This window comes from Triturus cristatus, chromosome 9, assembly GCF_964204655.1.
Source record: "Triturus cristatus chromosome 9, aTriCri1.1, whole genome shotgun sequence".
NCBI classification, from domain to species: Eukaryota; Metazoa; Chordata; class Amphibia; order Caudata; family Salamandridae; genus Triturus; species Triturus cristatus.
The window spans coordinates 6,307,511-6,332,028 of record NC_140592.1 but is presented as its reverse complement, the minus strand read 5'-3'; the positions used below and the strand labels follow the sequence as shown (position 1 = coordinate 6,332,028).

Here is a 24,518-nt window from a genome sequence, read left to right as displayed (position 1 = left end):
ATGCATCCTGCACTCCATGCCAGGCCGCTCCTTAGGGCCAGAACCAGGAGCGACCAGATCCGAATGAGCATCCAGAGCTGGAAGATGCATCCTGCACTCCATGCTAGGTCACACCTCAGGCGCAGGAGCGACCAGATCCGAATGAGCATCCAGAGCTGGGAGATGCATCCTGCACTCCATGCCAGGCCGCTCCTTAGGGCCAGAACCAGGAGCGACCAGATCCGAATGAGCATCCAGAGCCGGGAGATGCATCCTGCACTCCATGCCAGGCCGCTCCTTAGGGCCAGGAGTGAACCGATCCGAATGAGCATCCAGAGCTGGGAGATGCATCCTGCACTCCATGGCAGGCCGCTCCTTAGGGCCAGAACCAGGAGCGACCAGATCCGAATGAGCACCCACAGCTGGGAGATGCATCCTGCACTCCATGCCAGGCCGCTCCTTAGGACCAGAACCAGCAGCGACCAGATCCGAACGAGCATCCACAGTTGGGAGATGCATCCTGCACTCCATGCCAGGCCGCTCCTTAGGGCCAGGAGCGACCAGATCCCAATAAGCACCCACAAATAGGAGGAGGCATCCTGCTCAAGGGCAGGCGGCAGATTAAAGATTAGTGAGCTAAAAAATGTAATCCAGCAGCTACTGAAATTTAAGACTTCTAATATCTCCACAAAGGATGTCTGTTTCTGCAGGGAGTTTTATAAAACACCTCAGACACGCAATAAATGGTGGCAGGGCTTCCACTCAGTAGCTCAGAGAAGACGAAGTTCTGCATCTGTGGGATATAGGTCACAGCTGAGCAGGACTGCAACCAACTTTCAGACTGGAACAATGCAGACCAGACCGATACCGTATGCTGATGAACACTCAGTTGAGCACAAGAACTTTGCCTATTAATGCATCTCAACACATTAACAATAAGACTAGCAAGCACTTGGCAAGGGTTTTGCCACATTGTGGTTCTGCATCGCAAGCTTGATGTTTCCAGCATTTCCAATAGTCAAGCAGGAAGGAGCCTAACATGTTGTTTTCAAGCGCTAAATGACATATCGCATTGTTTACTACAACGTTTTAGCTCTTTAGCCACAGGTAGATTTTACTGCGGTTGCACCAGCTGCCGTTCTTACTAAATACCTTGAAGCCATAAAGTGCCAGACAGGCCTTCTCTTGCTCCGAGGATCTGGCTCTCAATCTCTACTAGGACACATCAACGCTTCATTCCTTGTCCACTTCAGAGAGGTACAAAAGACTCATCTCTCCAAGCGAAACATTAACCATGTGCAACCACCCAGGGTCCAGGCAACCACCCAGGGTGCAAGCGACCACCCAGGGTGCAGGCGACCTTTACTGAAAACCCCAGCCCTGTTGATCTCAGGGTCATCTTCACCCCTTTGGTGAATCTGCTCTTTTCTTTAGCCCCTCTTTTGGTGCCAGACGTTTTAAACCCTGATCTCGACTACTGTAGAGCACTTTGTAGTGTGTTTGCACTTCATATGTAGCGTCAATCACTGTAATCGAAATACCAATTACTAATTGAAAGTGTGCCGGGCACGCTGACCCTTGAAATGATAACCCAAAAATCAATAACTACTGGAGTGTCTCCGTTTAGACCAGACCTGCAACACGCTTCTCTGCTGCATGTCTGCTTAACAATCATGGACAATGATTGTTGTACTAAGGAACAGAAGATCTTATCTACTATGGATCGGATGCACGGCCTCGGAGTGTGTGTAAAATGGAAATGTCAAGCAGGCTAAAAGAGAACCACGATGAGCATTCTGCATTCAGACCTGCCCTTCAGTGCTTCTGCTGCATCAAAAAACTGAAGTTATGGAGAACCCGGCCAGTTAGACAAGGAGCTCTAAATATGGCAGGCTGTCTTCCACCAGAGGAGCGTAGGCCAGAGCCTCTACTAACATGGTGGGGCACCAGTCAATGTCTAAGTGAGCCCCATAACCCAGAGTGAGGAAAGGCCTGGCTAGCTTCACATTAAGCATCGAACCAAATGTGTCATCCCGTTAGCCGGCTTTGGCTCGAATAGTGTCCCAGGCTTTCCTCACCCAGCTCAACCTACCAACAGACACTGCCACGTTCCATTATTCCAGACTCAGTCATTAATGATGAAGAATGTGTCTTGTAGTTTGGAAGTTCATGGGGGCATAGGGTAAGGGTACTTCAGGGTTTGGGTTTTAAAATTTCAGTTAGGTTTGTGAATCGGTCTGTTTTAGGAGTTCCCTGCTACATTTCCTCCCAACTCCACCGCACCGCCCCCCACCTGCTCACAGTATAGGTTTTAGCATGGATGCGGAGCAGAAGCAATAAACATGCCTGTTGCACAATCAAGAGTTGCTGTACGCGGAGTCTGTCATCACACCCATGGTGAACAGTAATACGGCAATCCAGTAACTGTAGGCGACTGAGGAACCATCCAATCGCACCTAAATACTAGCTGACCCTCCAAGGTGTTTACAAATGTTCTGGTCAACATCAAAAGGTTCTGCGCCAGGCATTCATGACACCCACAGGTATAAAGTCCCTCTTGGACTCCGCAATAAATACCTTTATTTCCTTATGAGCTGTATTTGCCACTTTATATAAGCACACGGTTTGGAGAGTAGATAGGAAGTTACATCACGCCATACTTCAGCTTTTTGTTTTACATGTCTTCACATGGTATCCCTTGTACGGTCGCATGCCATCTGCAACCCGCCCTCAAGTTAACCCTCTGCCCCCTGTCATACTTAATTATTTCTCTTTTGTACAACTACTCCTGCCCGTTGCCTTGCAGCTAGGTACACACTCTGTCAATATCTCTACATACATACATGCATATATGTGGTTCTGTGGCTTCAACTCCGTACGGTCACTCTTGAAACCTTACCGGACAATGTCTGGTCCCACTTGCCGATGCTGTTGGATTCTGCAGTGAGGCCTTCGATATACTTCAAGTAGGCTTCCGAATGCAACAGCCGCTGAGTCTTTGGAGGGGGAGAAACGAACATGGGCATGGAGGGCTGCTGCATGATGGGCTGACTCACTTGTCCAGGCGCTGGGTACGGAGGAGGAGCTGGTTGACCTGCTGCCCCAATCAGCCCCATCTGAGAACAGAATGATGTGGTACAAACAGAATTTCGTTACTATGCAAGTTTCACAGCACAAGTTACAAGTAGTTACTACATGGAGCACATCTATGATCATAAGAGGTACCATGTAAGGCGCTAATAAGTTTTACATATACGTAACTAGTCCTAATATAGAGAACGAGGCACCAGGACAGACTGAACTACCCCAGATTACACTATGAGCAAACTGGGTTATTTAGGCTACCTGAGCGGAGTATTCACAGAGTACGACACCAGACAAATGCCAACTGATGTATGAACTGCCATCTCCCAAACCTATCACAGGTGGAAGCCTCCCTTGTCTTCACATTTCTCCTAGCGTTATTGCCCTTTTGGAGTTGTGAGTTCTTCTGAAACAGTTTCTTTGCAGCCACCCCTCTACATACACGTGTTGGCAAAGAGTGTTGAGACTCGCCCTTCTCACCCAAGCCAAAGGCAATTAGGAGCAAGGGGCATTGACCTGAGCCGCCTTTACTGCTTTAAAAAAACGTCAACTTGTAACCGCAGCAGCCCATGAAGACCAGATTTTGATGTTCTTACGGGGCCATAGGGAACCATGTTCATGACCGAAAGGCTGGGCTAGTGGGGTAAACTATGGGGTCTGTCAGAAAGAGGAGCCTGGACTTGAACCCCTCTGCTTGACCAAGAGCCAAAGCAAAGAGCGGCAGGCAAAGGAAACAGGATCGTACCTTTGCATTCCGCACACCATCTTCATTGTTAGGTTCTGCAAACGTTGAAGCTTGGAAATTTTGTGCTAATACAATCCTAATTAAATGGTATTATGTTAACCTAGATGAGAGCGAACACATACACCGGCTACAGAGGAGTATTTGGCTGCAGGGACAAACAGCAGAATTTCTGCAGGAGCTTGAGGTGCAGAGAGTCGAGTGCTGCACCTTCCAGACTTGCGGATCAATGGTCAAGTGCAGACACCTAGGTTTTTGGCTAAAATGGACAGTCTGAGGGGCCTAAACACAATGTAAGAAAAAAAGACAAAGCAGACTATTCGTTGTTCCAAGTACTCACGTGCTGGCCATAGGGCGATGCCCCTCCTGCTGGAGAGCCGACCATGGAAGGCCCCCCTGGGCCCATGACACCTGCAGGTCAAAGGACACACAACAGAGTCTAAGAAGGTAGGTCAGGGAAGCAAACCACATGAGACAAGTAAGAAGGCATATGGAAGGGGAGCATTGTTGCAGCCCCCACCACCCGCTGGCGTTCACTTTCTCCACAGCCTCAAAGCCACAAACCTTCAAGTAACTCCTCTGTGGAGCTAATGTGGCTGGGGAAGGACTTAACGTTCCCCATCAAGACTTTCTCCCACAAGGAGATGAAATCCTCACACCACTTCAAACTATAATATGCAGAATGCAGGTCGAGGGAGAGCGCCACCCCATAACGCCACATACCAATAGTTCTCCCTTCTACCCCACCAGGGACTTTACAGTGACCCCCCCCCATACCCCCTCCCCCCCCACCCCAGCTATTCATCAAAGGTGCCTGCAGGGAGACAGGGCTGCTCTGTTGGCAGGTTCATGGTAGCTGCTACCACAGCAACTCATAAGCATACCAGTGGCGTAATGATAATTGAGGGGGGCCCCCTGCAAGGTACGCGGAGGGGCCCCCTCCGGACTCTATCAAGAGCTCTCCGGCTGAAGTGCAGTGCTGAGGGGGGCCCCCTGGAGCTTGCCCCCCCCCCCCCCCCACGGCGGGGGATGCGGGAGCCTGTGTTAAACCCCTGAAGCATACGAAGTTTTGGTTGCAGCGTGCTGCACAAAACTGAGAGCAGCACACCACCGTTGTCTCACGCTGCCAACAGAATAGAAACTGGCAAAGCGCGTGTAGTATGGAAAAAAGATTATTCAACATTCTGCATTACAATCAACAGAAAACCAACAAAAACCTTCTGCTGACCACAAATGTGAACAATCCTCTAGTTTAAAACTGTTTTCTCTATATGCGGGTTCATGTAGGGCGGTAACATTTCTGGGCAGCAGGAGCAAAGTGTGTTTTAAAAAAAATAAAATAATCAGTTAATTCAAAACTGGATTTGATATTTTCACAGAGGAGCTCCGACACAAGGAAACCTCAGAACAGCGAATGTTTCTGGAAGTGAGTAACCCTTTGAATTCTGGGAGAAATTATGCGCACTGATCCTCTTGCTTTTAATGCATGTGGGGAGAGAAGTTATGATCGGCCAAGACCCTCATATAAGCCCTATTCAATGAAAATTGCAACAAGGAATGCCGAAGCGGTCCACATTCTGTGGCATCTACAAGTAAAGCAGTTTATCCTTTAGTGTGAGCGACTGGAACAATATTACATGCGCACAAGAATAGAGCGCATCTGGCACCACGGGGACAACTGCCCGTCACTTGAAGTCATAAACCATCAACATAAGATATCAAGATGAACAAGTTACTGAGCTCCGGTGACACTGGTTCCATGGGGTACTCCACCTAACTGCAGATTCCTCACCCACAGAACCGCTCTGGCGCCACACTGGATCTAGAGACATTCCAGAGCAGGGCTCTAGCGCGGCAGCAGGTAGCATCGTGTGGCACCATGTAGGCATCATATCACCCCAGAAGTGACAGAGCAGAGATGCCTATAAACGCCATGCTAACATCAGTTTCTGGTTTGCTTCTCTTTGCGCACCCTCAGACATGGAGCAAAGAACAACTGCTGGCGGCAGTGTGGCAATCTTTAACTTAAAACCTTTTTAGATGTTAAAGAGACCACTCCAGAGAACTGGGAGACAGGAGGGCAAAGAGGAATCTGCCGTTAGATCGGGATTCCACCACTCCGACTGCGGGGAAACCAGAGATCAAAGAATAATGTGGATTCGAGACGATAGGAACAACATGGCACTAATGCACTGATGAATTGACATGGGCGGCGACAGCACCACACCAACAATGGGTCTTGAGTGGCCCTTGAGGCAAGCAGCACTAACCTCCCCAGCTGTAAACAACGAGAAAACATCATCAAGGGACATTGAGCACACTGACAACAAATAACCGATTGCTGGCCAATGAGTGACGAAGGGGAGAAAACCGATATGGATCCGCACATGCCAGGCTGATGAGGTGGTACAATATGTATAAATGCACAAACAGTTTATTGCTAAAACTTAATAAAGAAATAAAAATAAGAGCGTTACTGAAGAGAAGTAATTTGTTCCAATGGCTACTTCCAGCTGCAGATTCCTCACCTTCAGAAAAGAGATCAAAGGAGTACCTGCCAAAGGAGGAAGCTCCGCGTAGAGGGCTGCAGGACAGAGAGTGAAATGACCTCATCTGCCCTGGCTCTCAAGGCAGTAATGCTTCATGAATGTAGGTACTAATGCCCACGCTGCAGCCTGGCAAGAAAAGACAACCCACACACCAATCCCGTTGTAGCAGCTTTGGCCATGGTGGATTGGGCTCTCAGGGGATGCTTTCTGGACAGTGGGCAGAAGATCTTGATGCAGAGAATCTCCACCTTGACAGGGCCCTCTGTGGCACCACCAGGCTCTTCTTTGTACCCGAGAAGCCAACAAAGACTGATCGTCTTTCCAAAGATCTTCTGTCTAGCTAAATACCCTCTTTGGATCAGGAGAACCATGGAAACGTGTCACAACCCTAAAGGAAGAAAGCCACCAAGGGCCTCAAACCAACTTGTCTGGAAAGAAAGTAGGGGAAGGCGCTTGTGCAGACAGCACCTGCAGCTCACTTACACTGAGTGCCGATGTGACTTCAATTAGGAAGACTGTTTTCAGTGTCAAAAGCCCTAAGGAGGCTCTAAGGCTGCACATAAAAGGGAAGTGAAGACCCCAGTAATGGCCCTCGGGGGCATCACAAATGGTTTGAAAGAAAATGTGTCAAACGTTTAAAGAAATGTATCTGAGCTGGTGACTTAAACAAGGTTGGTGGCCAGTAAACACCGAGAGGCTGAAGGGGCCCATACGTAACCTTTCACTGTGACCACTGCAAGACCTTGTTGGGTTAAGAAGAGAACAAACAAAGGAACATTGGAAAGTTTACTTGTAAGGGGTCAATGTTTCAAGCACCACACCAGTCCCAGCGCCCGGAGTAGATGGACTTAGTGGAAGGGCCTCTGGCAGAAAGGATCATTTCATCACGTCGACCGCCAATTCAAACTGCTGGCAGCTATCCAATCTCCATCGTGAAGTAAAGGAATAATTTCCTGTATGTCTAAAGTTAGATATAACCTTACTCTCTAAAGTGGTAGCTTGGTCGAGCAGTAAGGCAGTATCAGAGGACAGTGTAAAGCATCTGTTGTACACACTCAGTCAGCAAATGGTCTCACACACTCAAGAACTGAACTCTAGGCCAATGGTTTTGTATAAAAATATATAGTTGTTTTATTTTAGAACCACCAATAGGTATCAAAATATACTTTCTCGGAATGAGATGCTTTAGATAAATACTTTTCAATAGGCAATAGACTTTTGAATACAATAGTTACAGTGGTTGCAATAGGCAACACAATTTCAAACACAATTATACATTGAGCTCAATGGGAATTTCTAGTTAAATGCAATTGATTACTTTTTGGATTACTTTTCTTACCACAGGGCTGGATCCTAGATTCAGTCCTGGGACATCTCCTGTAAACAGTTGAGTAAAAACGTTTTGGTTACAGTAGTGATTTTTAAGGAATATTATTGTATTTTAAAAGTTGACACAAACTTTTTCACATAGAATCACCAATGTGATCCTATGGGAGGAAATTCACTTAGCAGGTAAGGGTTGTTACTTTTTCTTACTCAGTGTTGGATCCGGGATCCAGCACTGGTGCATCTCCTGTAAACAGTTGAATGAATAAGTTTTTGTTATACAGGCGATTTTTAACGAACATTTGTAAGTTTGCAAAATCGACACTTAGAAGAATTTCTGGCAAAAACCAGGCAATGTTATCCTATGGAGGAAAATCAAGTTAGCGGTAAGTATGGTTGTAATTACTTTGCAGGGTCAGTACTGGGCACCAAGATCCAGCACTGGGATCTCTCCTGATAGCAGGTGAGTAAATTCGTTTTCGTTGATTGGCTGATTTTTAGTGAATATTTTAAAGTTTCAAAACTCGACACTTAGAAGAATTTCCAAGTGAAACCAGTCAATGTTATCCTAGGGGGGCAGATGGAGCGGCAGCCCCCAAACAGCTCCCCCCAGGGGGGCAAAAAGCCCACTAGACGCCAGGGACTTTTTGGGCAAATTTTAATTAGGGTGGGGACATTGGTATGCCCATTTTGGGCAGCCCCCACACTAATAAAAATTTGCCCAAAAAACTCCCTGGCATCTAGTGGACTTTCTGCCCCCCCTGGGGGGCTTTAGCCGCCAATCTGCCCCTCCCGGGGGGGGGGGGAAGCAAAAAGCCCACTGGACGCCAGGGATTTTTTTGGGGCAAATTTGAATTAGGGTGGGGGTTGCCTAAAACGGACATGCCCATGCCCCCACCCCCTTCCTGCAAAAATTACAGCCTTCCTGCCCCCTGTGGGGGACAGATGGGGCAGTAGCCCCCAATCTGCGCCCCCGGGGGGCAAAAATCCCACTACACGCCAGGGATTTTTTTGCCTAATTTTAATTAGGGTGGGGGCATTGGCATGCCCGTTTTGGAAAGCCCCCACCCTAATTAAAATTTGCCAAAAAAACTCCCTGGGGTCTAGTGGACTTTCTGCCCCCCCTGAGGGGCAGATAGGGGCAGTAGCCCTCAATCTGCCCCCCTGGGGGGGGCAAAAGCCCACTAGACGCCAAAGATTACGCCGGCTTTTTTTATGCGTGGGGGTGGGGGCTGCCCAGAATGGGCATACCAATGCCCCCACCCCCAACAAAATAGCCACAGTGCTTCTGCCCCCCTTGGGGGCATATCGGGGCAACCCCCTCCCCCCCCCCCCCCCCGATACCCCCCTGGGTGGCAGAAAGCCAACTAGGCACGGAGTCGAATTTAGCAATTTGTCTACCTGTGGATTTTGGGCCCTAGCGCAGCCGGCACATAGGGAAACCTACCAAACCCACACATTTCTGAAAACTAGACACCCGGGGGAGTCCAGCGAGGTATGGCTTGCGTGGGTCCCCTAACGGTTTCCTACCCACAATCCCCTGCAAACCTCAAATTTAGCTGAAAAATTCACTTATTTCTCAGAGTTGTGTGGGAACGTTCTGGAATCTACGTGGATCCACAAATTTCCCGACACCCAGCGTTTCCCCAGGTCTTCCGATAAAAATGATACCTCACTCGCGTGGGTAGGGCAAGTACCCGAGGCAGGCAAGGGCCCAAAACCTATTGAGGTGATATCAAAATGACCTATCACAAATCAGCCTGGTTTTGCAAGGGGGGTCACCTGGGGTTTTTGTCCCCGGGCTCGGTGGCCATCTTGGAAAACTACCAAACCCAAACATTTATGGAAACTAGACAGCCGGGGGAGTCCAGCGAGGTATGGCTTGGGTGTGTCCCCCATCATTCTCCTACACAGAATCCCCTGGAAACCTCAAATGTTGGCTAAAAGTTCACTTTCAGTGTGGGAAAAATCTGGAATCAGGGTAGATCCACAAATTTCCTCCCACGCAGCGTTCCCCCAGGTCTCCAGACAAAAAAGGTACCTCACTTGCTTGGGTGGGTCAAGGACCCGCAACAGGCAAGGGCCAAAAACCTATTGAGGCGACATCAAAATTACCTATCACAAACCAACCTGGTTTTGCATGGTGGGGTCCCAAGAGATTTTGGCCCGGGGCTCGGCAGCTATCTAGGGAAACCTACCAAACCCACACATTGCTGAAAACTAGACCCCCGGGGGCTTCCAGTGAGGTATAGCTTGCGTGGATCCCCCAATGTTTCCTTACCCAGAATCCCCTACAAACCTCAATTTTAGCTGAAAAAAATCACTTTTTTCACACATTTTTGTGTGTCGGAAAGTTGTGGCATCACCGGGCTCACACAAATTTCCCACCACCCAGCATTCCCCCAGGTCTCCGGGTAAAAATGGTGCCTCACTTGTGTGGGAGGCCCAAGTACCCGCGACAGGCAAGGGCCCAAAACGTAGTGAGGCGACATCAACATTGCCTATCAAAAAATGTTTTGGGCCCTTGCCTGCCGCGGGTACTTGGGCCTCCCACACAAGTGAGGCACCATTTTTATCGGGAGACCTGGGGGAACGCTGGGTTGTGGGAAATTTGTGTGAGCCCTGTGAAGCCACAACTTTCCCACACAAAAATGTTTGAAAAAAGTGATTTTTTAGCTAAAATTGAGGTTTGCAGGGGATTCTGGGTAAGGAGACGTTGGGAGATCCACGCAAGCCATACCTCCCTGGAAGCCCCCGGGTGTCAAGTTTTCAGAAATGTATGGGTATGGTAGGTTTCTCTAGATGGCCGCAGAGCACAGGGCCGAAAACCCAGGTGACCCCCCCCCTTGCAAAACCAGGTGGTTTTGAGATGGGCAATTTTGATGTCGCCTCACTACGTTTAGGGCCCTTGCCTGTCGCGGGTACTTGGGCCTCCCACACAAGTGAGGCACCATTTTTACCGGGAGACCTGGGGGAACGCTGGGTGGTGGGAAATTTGTGTGAGCTCGGTGATGCCACAACTTTCCCACACAAAAATGTGTGAAAAAAGTGAATTTGTCAGCTAAAATTGAGGTTTGCAGGGGATTCTGGGTAAGGAAACGTTTGGGGATCCACGCAAGCCATACCTCCCTGGAAGCCCCCGGGTGTCTAGTTTTCAGAAATGTATAGGTTTGCTAGGTTTCCCTAGGTGCCGGCAGAGCTAGGGTTCACAAGCTACAGCTAGGCACTTTGCCAAAAAAGGCTCATTTTTCACTGCGAAATTGAGGTGTGACCACGTTGCGTTTTGCGACGTTTCCTGTCGCAGGCACTAGGCCGACCCACACAAGTGAGGTACCATTTTTCTCGTAAGACTTTGGGGAACGCAGGGTGGATGGAAATTTGTGGATCCACACGGAATTCAGAACTTTCCACCACAGAAATGTGGGGAAAATGGGTTTTTTTGGACAATTTTTTAGGTTTGCAAGGGATTCTGGGTAACAAAACCTGGTGGGAGGCAGTCAAGTCTCCCCATGCTGGATTTCCCTGGGTGTGTATTTCAAAAATGTATAGGTTTGCTAGGTTTCGCTAGGTGCCGGCAGAGCTAGTGTTAAAAAACTACAGCTAGACACTTCGCAAAAAAAGGGTAAATTTTCATTGTGAAAATGTGGTGTGTTCACGTTGGGTTTTGAGCCATTTCCTGTCGTGGGCACTATGCCTACCCACCCAAGTGAGGTACCATTTCTATCGGGAGGCTTAGGGTAATTCAGATTTGTAAAGCAACTGTTATTACCTATCGATTTTTGATGCATTTCTGCCTTCCAAATGAAAGACATTGTGTAAAAAAGAAGTCATTTTGAAAAATGACCGATAATTCTCATGCTAGTACGAGTATTTCCGATTTAACAAATGTGCAAATATGTACTGTTTCTAAACTCTATAATTTGTTCCCATTTCAGAAATACATAGGTGTCTTTCATACCGATTTTTCCATGTATACATTTTCCCACAATGATTGCTATATACCCGGAACATAATAAAAAACCATTGCAAATTGCTGCTCAGTTTTGGACTCTGGGTTTGTCGGGTTCTTTTTTTTTTTTTGTTTAAAACATTTTATTGTACTTAATAAAATAATACAGTACAGAAAAGAGCATGGTACATTAGGTAGTGCATTTGTGGTATTAGTCCACTGCAGGTCTATTACACAGGTAAAGCAATGCCACAAAGTGTCGTCATTTACATATTAGGATGTAGCGAGAGAAAACCTCCGGAACGTCGATCCTGGCCACTGTTATGCCCCCTTACTGGACCTATTGGGTTAATCACTCAGATCAGGATCCGAGTCTGGTGCTGGAGGGGCACAGATGTTGCCCCGAAATGAATTCCACCTACCCCATACCCGTTCCCACTTTTTGGGACACCCTCTGTGTATAAAAACTGCTTTTTCGGCCACCATTGAGCTATCCATGTCTTGACACCATCGTCTCTGCTGGGGGGCTGCCGGTACACCCCAGTGTTGTGCAATGTTGCGTTTTGCCAGCATGATCCCCAGAGTCGCCCAGTCTTGTGCTGCGTGGCTTAGGTCCGTTGGTTCCCATATATTGAGGAGGCATCGTTTTGGTTCGGGTGGAACCGGAAAACCACACACCTGCATAATTGTGTCCATCACCTCCTCCCATTAGTGTTATGTGTGGGCATTCCCAGAATGTATGGTAGAATGTGCCCCTTGCCCCACAGCCCCGCAGACAGAGATGTTGCAGCTCGGCCGATCGTGTGGAGCATGGCCCTAGTGTCGTATGTCCTGTTTAAGACCTTCAGTTGCACCAACCGTAGTCGGGACGGGATCGCCACCTCCCTCGGGGACGCTAGTGCTTCCTGACAGTCCTGTTCATCCATATCTCCAAGGTCTACCCGCCAATTGTCCCGCAGGGCTAGTGTGGAGTCTTTTTGATTATTAATAAGTTTACGATAGGTGAGGGAGATGGCCCTCTTAGTGAGTTGGTCTGTAAGGAGACGGTCCTCAAGGGGGGACGATTCGGGAAGAACCGTGCCTCTAGGTATTGCCCTTGTAAGTGCATGCTTAATTTGTGTGTAACGGAATAATTCTGTGTCCGCCATTTGATATGTCTGTAGTTGAGCAAAAGCCACTACCTCTCCCTTTTTCCACAGGTCCCCAACTCTGGAGATACCAATCAAGTCCCATTGCGCAAACCCCTTGCTGTTGCGGAGTGTAGCAAGTTTTGGTATATCCCACAATGGTGAGTTGTGTCATGACTCCCTCCCTCCCATCCGAGCACTCGTTGCGCTTTGAACCATGTGCGTATTGTGTGTGCGGTGGGACCCACCCATGCGTCTTTTTTGTTCTTGTGATAAGGCGCCCCTAGAGGTTGCCCAGTCCCAAGAGCATGCCGGTCAAGCCGGAGAGCTGGCTCGTCCCGAGGGGCATGAAGCCATTGGTTTACTATAATAAGTTTCGAGGCCCAGTAGTACTTTCGTATACTAGGCAAGGCTATTCCTCCATCGTATCAGCTCCTAGTAAGTTTGGACAGTGCTATGCAGAGGAGCAGTCCCACTTCAGCCTCGATTGCCTTAAAGAAGGAATCAGGGACCGGGGTGGGTGTATTTTGCAGGGCGTATAGGAATCTCGGGAGAGCCATGATTTTTAATAGGGCTGCACGGCCCAGGAGGGTCAGGGGTAGTGTATGCCAATGCTTTACATCGTCTTTAAATCTCCGGAGGGGGGGCCTGAGATTTCGCTCATAGAAGTGAGTGGGATCTGGAGTAATGTAGATACCCAGGTATTTAAAGCCGTCTCTCCCCAGCTGTATGGACACTCCCCTTGGTAGACGTGGAGGGAAACCGTGGAGAATAAACAGAACAGATTTCACCCAGTTAATCGTGTAACCCGAGCACCTGCCTTAGGCAGCACATATGTTTAGTAGACAGTTGATGGAGCGGCTGGGGGAGGACATATATAGTAGTACATCATCCACGTAAAGCGATAAGCGGTCCTCCCACCCATCGCAGCCCTCGTATCACTGGGTCGTTCCGTATCCAGGCCGCCAGGGGCTCGAGTACCAGGGCGAATAGGAGCGGGGACAGGGGACATCCCTGTCTGGTCCCGCGCCCCAGAGGGAAGTCCTCTGAGATGCGCCCATTGACCACAACATGCGCCAGGGGTTGTGTGTATAACAATTGGATCCAAGCACGAAAATTGGGCCCAAAGCCAAATCGCTGGTGTACTGCGAACATAAAGGGCCATTCCACCCGATCAAAAGCCATGCTGGCATCTAGCGAGAGAAGAACCACATCCTCTCATTCGAGCCAACACCCTGTGGAGCCTACCTAAGTTCATTGTCGTGTTGCGGCAGGGCATAAAACCCGGACTGATCCGGGTGGATAAATAACGCGAGGTGTGGCTGAAGCCTAGTGGCCAGCACTTTCGCTAAGATTTTCGCCTCTGCGTTGAGGAGTGAGATGGGACGGTATGAGGCTCACTCCTGAGGGGGCTTGTCGGATTTTGGGATTGTCACTAGGATTGCTATCCTTTGGTCTTTGGGCAGTATTCCCTTATCTAGGCTATCTTCGTACATTTTCAGTAACTGGGGTCCCAGTCTTTCTACATCTGTTTTATAAATTTATACGGGAATGCCGTCGGGACTGGGGGCTTTGCCTGATTGAAGACCCCTAATTGCAGCGATGATTTCATCCGCCGTAAATGGCTCTTCTAATGGTTCGGCGTCTCTGGGTGTCAGAGTGGGCAACCGAATGTCTCTGAGAAATTCTAAATTCTCTGCCACTGTGGCGTTAGTGGATGGTGTGTAGACTGCCTCGTAGTGGCTTGCGAGGGGAGTCACTATATCTTGCGGGTCAGTTACTTCCTCCCCAGAGGGCAAGTGCAGATGGGCCACCCACCGACTGGCGCGCTCTTTCTGGTCCAGCCACGCCAGCAGCTTACTAGCCTTGTCCCCAGTCTCGTAGATAGTGTGTTGTGTTTTCCGGACTCTCTCCTTAGCTTCCTCCCATGTGTAGTCCCTAAATGCTTGTTTGGCCAGATCTGTTCGTCGTGTTCTTGGTGAACCTACAAGTCCTATATATCCCCACAACCAGGAAGGTCCAGCGGATGTAACGGTATATTGCTTTCAAAGAGCTGTCATAATTAGAAGAAGTTACAGGTGAAAACGTTGACACAAAAGGCTGTTTTTTTCAACTAATTTTAAATTTTTCCTATATTTAACTGTTAGTTTCTACAAAGAAACCTTGATGTATCTACACAAATGACCCCTTGCTGAATTCAGAATTTTATCTACTTTTCTAAAATGTATAGCTTTCCAGGATCCATTATTGCTTTCACACCCATTTCTACCATTAACTGGAAGGAGGTTGAAAGCACAAAAAAAGAGCAAAAATAGGTTATGTCCCAGAAAAATGCCAAAACTGTGTAAAAAATGTCCGTTTCTTGACAAAAGTCTGTCATTCCCTAAAAGCTGGGAAATTTGTGATTTCAGCCCCACAAACCTTTTTTTGATACCATTTGCAGAGAAAAACCCAGATGCTTTCATTTGCAGCCCGTTTTCCCCATTTTTCCCCCAAAATACAAAATTTTGTTGTATTTTGGCTAATTTCTGGGACCCCTCCAGGGGAATTCACAAACCCTGGGTACCTTTACAACCCCCATGATGTTAGAAGAAGAGGACGCAAATATGGCGTGGATACCTTATGTGGTCAAAAAGTTACAGGGGCCTAAGCGCGCACTACCCCAAATAGCCAAAAAAAGGCTTTGCACAGGGGGGGGGAAAGGCCTAGCAGCGAAGGGGTTAAAGGATATTTGTAGTTTGCAAAAACTCGACACTTAGAAGAAATTTCACAGAAAAACAGTCATGAATTCCTATGGAAGAAAATTGGGTTAGTGGTAAGTACGGTTGGCTGTGAGTACTTTTCAGGGTCAGTGCTGGGCACCAAGATCCAGCACTGGGATCTCTCCTAATAGCAGGTGAGTATTTCAGTTTTCGTTACTCAGTTGATTTTAGGTGAATATTTTAAGTTTTAGAAACTCCACACTTAAAAGAAATTTCAGATGAAACCTGTCAATGTTACCCTAAGGAAGAAAAGTGAGTTATCGGCTTCTGGGTAAGTACTCGACTGGCAGAGTTAAGGTTCTGGGCATAGACTCAGGGGTCTCCCAGGGTCAGGTAAGTACAGTTGTTACATCCTCAGCGGCACAGGGGCAACCGGGTGCAAAGTGAGTTAGGCCCAATGTTATCCTATGGGAGACAGGGGGACCTTGGTTGATGGCTGCTGACTAGCAGGCCACGTGGCTGTGGGAGCTGGGCTCCTGGTCACTTGCTCAGGGCAAATGGGGAAGTAGGTAGGAGTAGAAGTTGCACTGCCAGGGCCACTCGGGCGGCTGGGTGCAGGGTGCTTTTGCGCAGTCGGGCGCTTAATAGATTGCAATAGAAAAGCTCAAGGACGAACAAAGGCTGCAAGCTCGGGGACGAAGATTCTTCAGGTAAGTTGGGTAGTTGGAGGATAGGTAGGTATCCAGGAGTCAGGCACAGGGGGCAGCAGGGCGCTGGGTGCAGGGATGCCTTTTGATGTCGGGAAATCTTACCCTCTGTTGATCGCGGTTGGGGGTGGGGGGGGTCCCTGGTTCTGAGGCTGAAGGCGTCGTCCGAAGCGTTGAGGTGGGTCCTTGGGTGATGGATTTGGGATCACAGTCGCCGGGGGAACGTCCTCGAGGTCTTTGTCCACTCTGGCACAGGCCAGGCTTGGCGGGTGCAGAGTGTGCCGGGTTTGCGCTTCCAGGCTGATACCAGGGGTTAGAAACTTGCTTTGAGCAGAGCCACCGCTCATGGGAGTCCCAGATGCTCAGAGTCACAAGGTAGCCAGGTTCTTCGGGGTTTGTGAGGTTGCTGGCCACAGGAGGTGCTGGGATTTAGCAGGAGCAGGTTCAAGGATCAGCAGGCCGGTAGGGCTGGGGCCAAAGCAGTTGGTGTCTCCCTCTTTTTAGCAGCTGCACAGCAGGTCTTCTTTCTTCTTGTTCTTTGCTGTTTCGGAATCTGGAATCTAAGGAAGGAAGGTTCAGGGTGCCCCTAAATACTAGATTTAGGGGAAGTACAGGTAGGTAAAGGGCAGGAACCAATGGGTCCCTGCCCTGGGGTGGGTACACCCCCTATCCTGCCACTCTCCTGTGGGAGGGTGGGGGAAGTAGCCTAGTCCCGATTGGGCAGGGCTTCCCATCTTCAAGATGGCGAGAGCCCAGAGATGTGCATCACCTCGCCTCCCCCCACCTGAGGGGTGGGGTTGGCAGAGGCTGGCACATCCCCTGTCCTTACTTGGGGTTTCCGGCCAGTCTTCCCGCCAGAGTGGGGGTCAGAACCGGTGGGGGCCAGTTGCTGGGTACAGCAAGTGGCCTGGAGAAGCTCACAAAGGCGGCATGCCTTTGAAGCTTCCCGCTGCCCATCCTGGGGGAGGAGACCTAGCACCTCGCCCAGGATGTGCATTGTTGCAGGCCCAGAAGACCGGGGGCTCTCCGCCCAGGGGTCCAGCAACATGTCTGCTGTGTGGCAGCCTAGGCAGCATCTCAGACAAGACGTGGATTGTAGGTTAGGTTTCAGGGGGCATCTCTAAGATGCCCTCTGTAGTGCTTTGTACATTAAATCCCACACTGGCATCAGTGGGGGTTTAATGTGCTGAGAAGTTTGATACCAAACTTCTCAGTCTTCCGTGTTGCCATCATGGTGCAGTGGAGTTCGTGTTTGACGAGCTCTCAGCACCATATACTCTTAAATGGCAGCACTGCACTTAGTGCCCAGGAATGGACCTGGGTACTGTAGGGGCACAGGGCTCATGTGCCCACACCACTGGCATAGGGCACCCAGCTAGAGTGGTGGCTGACGTATGCCAGGGCAGTGTAGATTGTGGGCATGGCACACAGGGATGTGTGCCATGTCGACTCGGTTTTGTCTTGTACCCAGACACTCAGCCTGCATGGGCAGTGTGTTTGTGTTAGGGCACAGGGCCTCTAAGGGTGCCCCATAAGTGCTGCAGCCCTTAGAGGCCTTCCCTGGTCACAAGGCCCTGGGTACCTAGGGTACCATTTACCAGGGGCTGACATGTGGCCAGAGATGCCAATTGGGTTTAGGCTTCAGGACAGTTTTAGGTAAGGAACATAGGCCCTGGGAACCTGATTGGCAGGAGCCCAGGGCACACTCAGTCAAAGTACATCAGCAATTCAGCAAAAAGTGGGGGCATACCATGCAAGAAAGATGGCACTTTTTCACAATGCTCGACACACAGAAGTGTACAGTATTGCCCCTATGAACAGGCTGCGCTGAGAAGGCACCAGGTGAGATTTGGGTACATTTATCGAAAAACCCAAATTGAATAACAGATGAGCTGTTACCTGCAAGTGGCACGAACCCAACTCTGGAGACTTCCCTTTCAACAGTCAGTCGTCCAGGTATGGGAAAACAGGAACCCCTGACCTTCTGAGATGAGCCGCTACCACTGCCATCACCTTTGTAAAGACTCGAGGTGCGGAAGTAAGACCGAACGGAAGAACCGCAAACTGATAATGTTGCGACCCTACCGTGAACCAGAGATACTTCCGATGCGACCTCAGGATGGGAAGATGAAAATACGACACCATCCAGTCTCCCTGTTGCAGATCAAGGAGAACCTGAGCCAAGGTCGACACTTTGAACTTCTCCTTTCTGAGGTACAGGTTCAAAACCCTGAGGTCCAAGATCGGTCTTAAGCGACCGTCCTTTTTTGGGGATCAGGAAATACCAGGAGTAGCAACCCTGACCCCTTTCCTGCTCCGGAACCACCTCTATCGCACCTTTCTGAAGCAAGGCAAGAACCTCCTGCTGTAAAAGCAGTAAGTGGTCCTCTGAGCACCAACCCTGACGAGGAGGGTAAGGAGGAGGAAACTCCAAAAAAGGGAGGGCGTACCCATTCTCTACAAGATTCAAGACCCAACGATCTGACGTGATCAGTCTCCACTCTTGTAGAAAAGGGGACACCCAACCCCCTACCGGACCAACATGTTCTAAGATGGGGGATCTCAAACTGCTTTCCTGATGTACCAAAGGTGGCGGGAGGGGATGTAGAGGAAGAGAAGGAGGATTGTTGTCGAGCTGCACCCCTGAGGCATCTTTTATTCCTCCCTCTGTAATACTTGCACAAGGGATTCTGCTGTTGCTGGCCCTGTTGAGATTGCTGATGGCCACGAAAGGAAGCCGATCTCCAAAATCCAGGATACCGCTTGCAGCCGTACCCTCTGGACTGCACCTGGAGGCCTAGACACCTTGCAGTAGCCCTGCTGCCCTTAAAATGTTCTAAGGCTGAGTCCTCATTTGATCCAAAGAGCTTTGACCCATCAAAGGGCATATCCAGCAGAGTCACCTGAACATCCGATGAGAAGCCAGACAAACGAAGCCAAGCCTGCCTCCTTGCAGCCACAGAAGATCCCATCACACGACCTACAGAATCAGCAGTGTCCAGGCCTTATTGAATCACCTGACGTGCGGCAGCCTGCGCATCAGAAAGGACTTCCATGAAATAAGCCCGATCCTCCTCAGGCAACTTAGGAGCTAGCTGCATGACTGAGTCCACTAAAGCATGAATATATCTTCAGAAAAGACAAGTAGCATTAGTGATTTAAGAGCCATACTCGAAGAAGAGATCACCTTCATCCCCGCCTGCTCCATCTTCTTAGAATCCCTATCACTGAGAATGGTAGGGAAAGGACCAGAAGACTGCTTTGAACAAGAAGCCTGGACAAAAAGACTTTCCAGCGTAGAATGAGAGGATAAAAAGCCAGATCACCAGGAGCAGGCCTGTACCTCCTAGCAATGGAGCGAGAAACAGCAGGAGCGGACAAGGGCTTCTGCCACACCTCCAATATTGGCTCTGTCAAAGCATCCGTAAAGGGAAGCAACAGTTCAGTAGAAGATGAAGAAGTATTAAGAACTTCTCTAAGAATGTCAGATTTCACCTCAGCCGAGGGAATCTGGAAACCAAGCAAATCAGCCGCCTTCCTTATGACCACGTGATAAGGACACCAGCAGTAGCAGATGGGAGATTATACTCCGGAGAAGTATCCAATCCACGTGCCTCACGGAGGACCTCAAACTCATCCATGGAATCAACAATCTCCCCTTCCTCCTGATTCTGTGCACACTCCTCCTCTTCAAGGATCCTCTGCGCCTCTCTCCTAGAGCGCTGCTTAGGAATCGGCGTTGACGGCGCCACATGCGACGTCGGTGAAGCCATCAACGGCGTCGACGGAGGAGCATCGACCTTGAACCTAGACGCCGATCGAACTCGAGGCGGCGCCGAATCAACAGCCGAAAGAGTCCGTGGAGCCGGAGTGGAAGACCTCAACGCCGAGAAATGCCAAGCCGGAGTAGACGGCAAGAACGGCATAAAGAGTGCCTGAGGATAAAATTGAGGAACACCCAAGTTAAAGGCCAAAGGACCAACGGGGCCCGAAGGCGCGCCGGATGGAGCAGAGGCCCTGGCAAACATCACATTAAGGAAATGCGAAGAGTCCGAACCAGGAGCAGGAAAAGCAGGATATGGATCCGTACCTTCCTGAGGTCGAGCTGGAGGCTGCGGAGCCGGGGATGGCGCCCGCACCGGAGAGGACACTCTGCCTGGAGACGACTCCCTAGGCACCAGAGACATCCCTGGAGCCGATGAGTCTTCATGTTGCGAAGAGCCCTTCGAAGCCGGCGATTCCGGAGCCGGAGATGAAACCGACATCACCTGAGAAGAAGGAGATGGTGAAACGAAGTCCTTCCTTCTAGGCCGTTCAGCCAGAGTCAGCGACCTCGACCTCGAGGCCCTGGCCTTCGAAGAACGGTGTCGAGAGCCATGCCTCCTCTTGGACTTCTTATGCTTCCTCAACTTCAATGTGTGGGACGACGAAGACTTCGCTCTCTTACGACCTCTTCTCCTTTTTGCCTTTGGCCATGAACAACTTAGCCTCACGAGCCTTAATGGCCTTAGGATTCATCTTCCTGCAGCTTCGACACTCCTCGACGTCATGGTCTGAAGATAAATACCAGAGGCAATCTTCATGCGGGTCCGTGATTGACATATGCCCGCCACACTCTGCAGGGTTTAAATCCAGTCTTCCTGGAAGTAGCCATCAGGAAACAAACAAGAGATACAAAGTTTTTCTCAAAGAAAATGGAGAGCCCTAAGAAAAACCGTTAAGCTTCGACGGCGTGGAAAAAAAGGAACTGACGTCAGCGCCGACGAGGTCCTCTTATGGCCCCGATGACGTCATACGGTGTCGCGAGCGGAGCCGTGCTATTGGGACGTCCTCGTCGACGTGCGAGAGCTAGGAAAGCATTTCCCGCGGAATGCTGGCGCACAGGGGGTGTTCATAAGGTGAGGAATCCACAGGCAGAAGTATCCATCAGAATTGCTCTGCTGGAGGAAAGGTCAGGCCTAGAACACCACTGCGTCCAAAACATCTGTGGCTACCTCAACTTCAATCAACTCACTCCATATCCCCAACGATTGCCACCCTTCCAACCCCCCCGGACTCAGCCACACCAGGGCCCTCATGCCCAGCATGGCCAAGGATTCAATTGGCTACCTGCCAACCCTGTGCACATACACCCCGACATCCTTGAGGAAACGGAGAATCCCCTGACTGTGAAACTTCTCCGTTCATCCACTTGATCTCTCCCAGTTGAACCTGCCTGCAAGGCTCCCCATGATATGCCAACAGCTCTGCGCTATGACTGAATGCTCTCGTGCTCGGATCATATACCCCCCCCCCCCAACCTGAATATCTTCACATCGCCCACATCTCATTCGCCACCCGTAGGCCTTGCCACCCTCTCGCCCATCCAGGCCCCCACCCTCACACAAGCGGACCCTCCACAATTCCTCCCTGACCCACAAACCCCACATGAATGTAATAACGCCATCCTCACTCAACCGGACATAACATGTGCAGTGAGAAGATCAGTTAGCAAACATGCGTCCGACATCTAGGAGCTCATCCTCACAAATGAGACAGATAGTTATCCTCGCATGGCTCAACAGCTCCTCTTCTCCTATCCTAAACCTACTAGTCCCTCTTAGCCATGACACAATTTGTCTCGACAGAAACAGGAAACCTGGCTGTGGAAAAGCCTGCATTTCACCAAAACACAATCTTGGGACAAATTATGTCATTTCTTGTAGGGTGCTACCAATTTACTTTCTTCCTGAAGAAGACACAGTGTGATCTCTTGTGAGGGGACAAAACAACTACTACGGGCTACAACCAGATCATACAATGATGGGCAATGGAAATCTGAATAGTGGGACTATCGGGTTTTTAAAAATGTCTTTGTCCTATTTAGGCGATACTGTGACTTTAAATATTGTGTACATTTGTGTGCTGTGTGGCTATCCCATTTTCCCCTTACTTTTTTGCACTTGCGCTGCTCCGTCGCTTGGAGCGCCTGCATTGTTTATATTTATATTGTGATCTTCAAGATTCCATTGTGAGAAGATAAACGGAATCTAAATGGATGATGATATTGCACGGTTTGTCTTTATTGCCTATATGATGAAGTCCAATATAATATATGTTCAAGGCGTGTGTGCTGTAGATTCACATGGGCCCACCCGCCTCCCCGAGTACCTGTAGTTGTTGCAGCTCCTCATTATACATTTATACGCATGGGCATCTCTAGACTACACTTACTTACTCCATTCTGGCTCTCTTGTGGGAAAAAATGTAACGATGGAGACTATGCCCATGCACAGCATCACCGAAAGGAGGAGTCACCTTACCTCGTGACCAGGAAAGACGTCTTCGAAGAAAAACAGCTTGCAGACATCCGGACCCAACACGAGATGGTAGGAGTATGCAAAGCATGTGATCTACTGCTCAGATGCCTCGAACGGATGTCACTTATCCAGAAAGCATCTGTTCTTGGCATGTAGAGCTGTAGATTCACATGCGCCCATCCACCTCCCTGGACACCTGTAGTTGTTGCAGTTCTCATTATTTACATTACATACGCATGGACATCTCTATACGACACTAACTCCATTCTCACCCTCTTGCAGGAAAACAATCTAACAATGGAGTCGATACCCATGCGCGCTATCACCGAAAGGAGGAGTCACCTACCTCATGACTGGAAAGACGTCTTCGAAGAAGAACAACTTGCAAACATCCGGACCCAACACTAGATGGCAGGAGTATGCAAAGCATGTGTATCTACAGCACTCCTGCCTCGAACATATATATTATATTGGCCTTCATCATATATGCAATAAAGACAAACCGTGCAAAATCATCATCCATTTAGATTCCGTTTATCTTCTCACAATGGAATCTTGAAGATCACAATATAAATATAAACAATGCAGGCGCTCCAAGCGACGGAGCAGCGCAAGTGCAAAAAAGTGGGGGGAAAAGGGGAGCCACACAACGCAGCACCAAATGTACACAATATGTACAGTCAAGGTATTGCCCAAATAGAACAAAGAAATAAAAAAAACGATAGTCCCACTATTCAGATTTCCATAGCACATCATCGCATGATCTGGTTGTAGCCCGTAGTAGTGGTTTTGTCCCCTTGCAAGAGATCACACGGAAGAGAGTACATTGGTAGCACCCTACAGGAAATGACATCATTTGTCAGTATTCCAAACAATAAACAAAATAACTTCTTAATAGGAAAGATTTTTAACATGGGCAGGCAAAGTGTCACCTGACCACTAGGACTCTGGTTTCTAGCAGTTCACCCTCCTTGATTTATGTCTATACAGATCTACAAAAAGAGGAACTTCAGTGCAAGGCGCTGGCCCAAAGCAACGTGCATCCTACATAGTGATCAGGCTAAGCACCTAAATCACCTTAGAGTGACGGAAAAAGATTTCAATCAACGCACGCAACGTAGATGTAATCCAATCACTCATTTCTCAAAAAGGGAAAACTCGTCCGATTTCAAAATCCACCAAACCTAATCCGGTGAGTCATATCACTCTCACCCAATGTCATTCAAAATATCTCAAGCGAGACAAAACGCCGATCGTGGTGATCAGAATGGCATGTATCAAACGCAAATTGTCAGGGCAAGAGACAATGCATTACCTTCAAGAAGTCACACAAAAGTAAAGCTTGTGTGTGCTGTGCTCACCGTCATGGAAAATAGAAAAATCATCTCAACTGAATTCCAAACTTACAACAAATGAAACAAATCCGACAGGCGCTTTGCATAACACTGTTGTGCCAGGCAGCAGCTCAAACGACGCCGGTCCACGGAACAAGTCGGACATGAGTACCAGGGCGCGCAACAACTATACTGTTGTTTTGAAGTCCATAATTTGCTCCATCTCAGATGATTCTGACACCGCAATCAATGTGATACCGTTTACACAGGGGAAAAACAAAGATAACCGTCATTACTAAAGGGATGAAAGAATAGAAAAAATATATCAAAAAGTGGGGATCTACGGAGTAACAGATGAAAGTAAATCAACATGTACATCTGGATCCTGAAATACATAAGGATTATTCAAGGGCATGTGTGCTCAAATGAATGGGATTAAACAGGCACATTCATAGTGTACTGGCACCATTCATCTTGGTGTATTTAATCCATCACAGATGGACTGGGTGCCCTCCATCCATCCATCCATCTGTCTGTTAAGGCTGCCGCCACTTGAGTCATTTTGAAGTATCTCCACTACTTGCCACTTGGTGTCTTGAGTAGTATGACCTTGCTGTAAGAAATGCTTCGCCAGCGGTGCTCCAGCAGGTTCACAGTAAATTCGGTTCAGATGTTGAAGTAAACTTGGTTTGACCTTCTGTGTTTGTCCAATTTAAATGT

The 24,518-nt window shown here is 48.9% G+C and overlaps 1 protein-coding gene across 9 annotated transcripts in view; it reads right to left on the bottom strand.

Moving 5' to 3' along the window:
• Positions 1-24,518, bottom strand: part of PBRM1 (polybromo 1) — a 552,328-nt gene that overhangs the window by 57,270 nt on the left and 470,540 nt on the right. For all 9 annotated transcript variants that reach the window (XM_085624202.1, XM_085624197.1, XM_085624200.1 and 6 more), the window contains 2 exons: positions 4,146-4,216; positions 2,879-3,095 (listed from right to left, as the gene is read on the bottom strand). In XM_085624202.1, the coding sequence (XP_085480328.1) occupies positions 2,879-3,095; positions 4,146-4,216 (288 nt within the window). The remainder of the gene's footprint in view (positions 1-2,878; positions 3,096-4,145; positions 4,217-24,518) is intronic.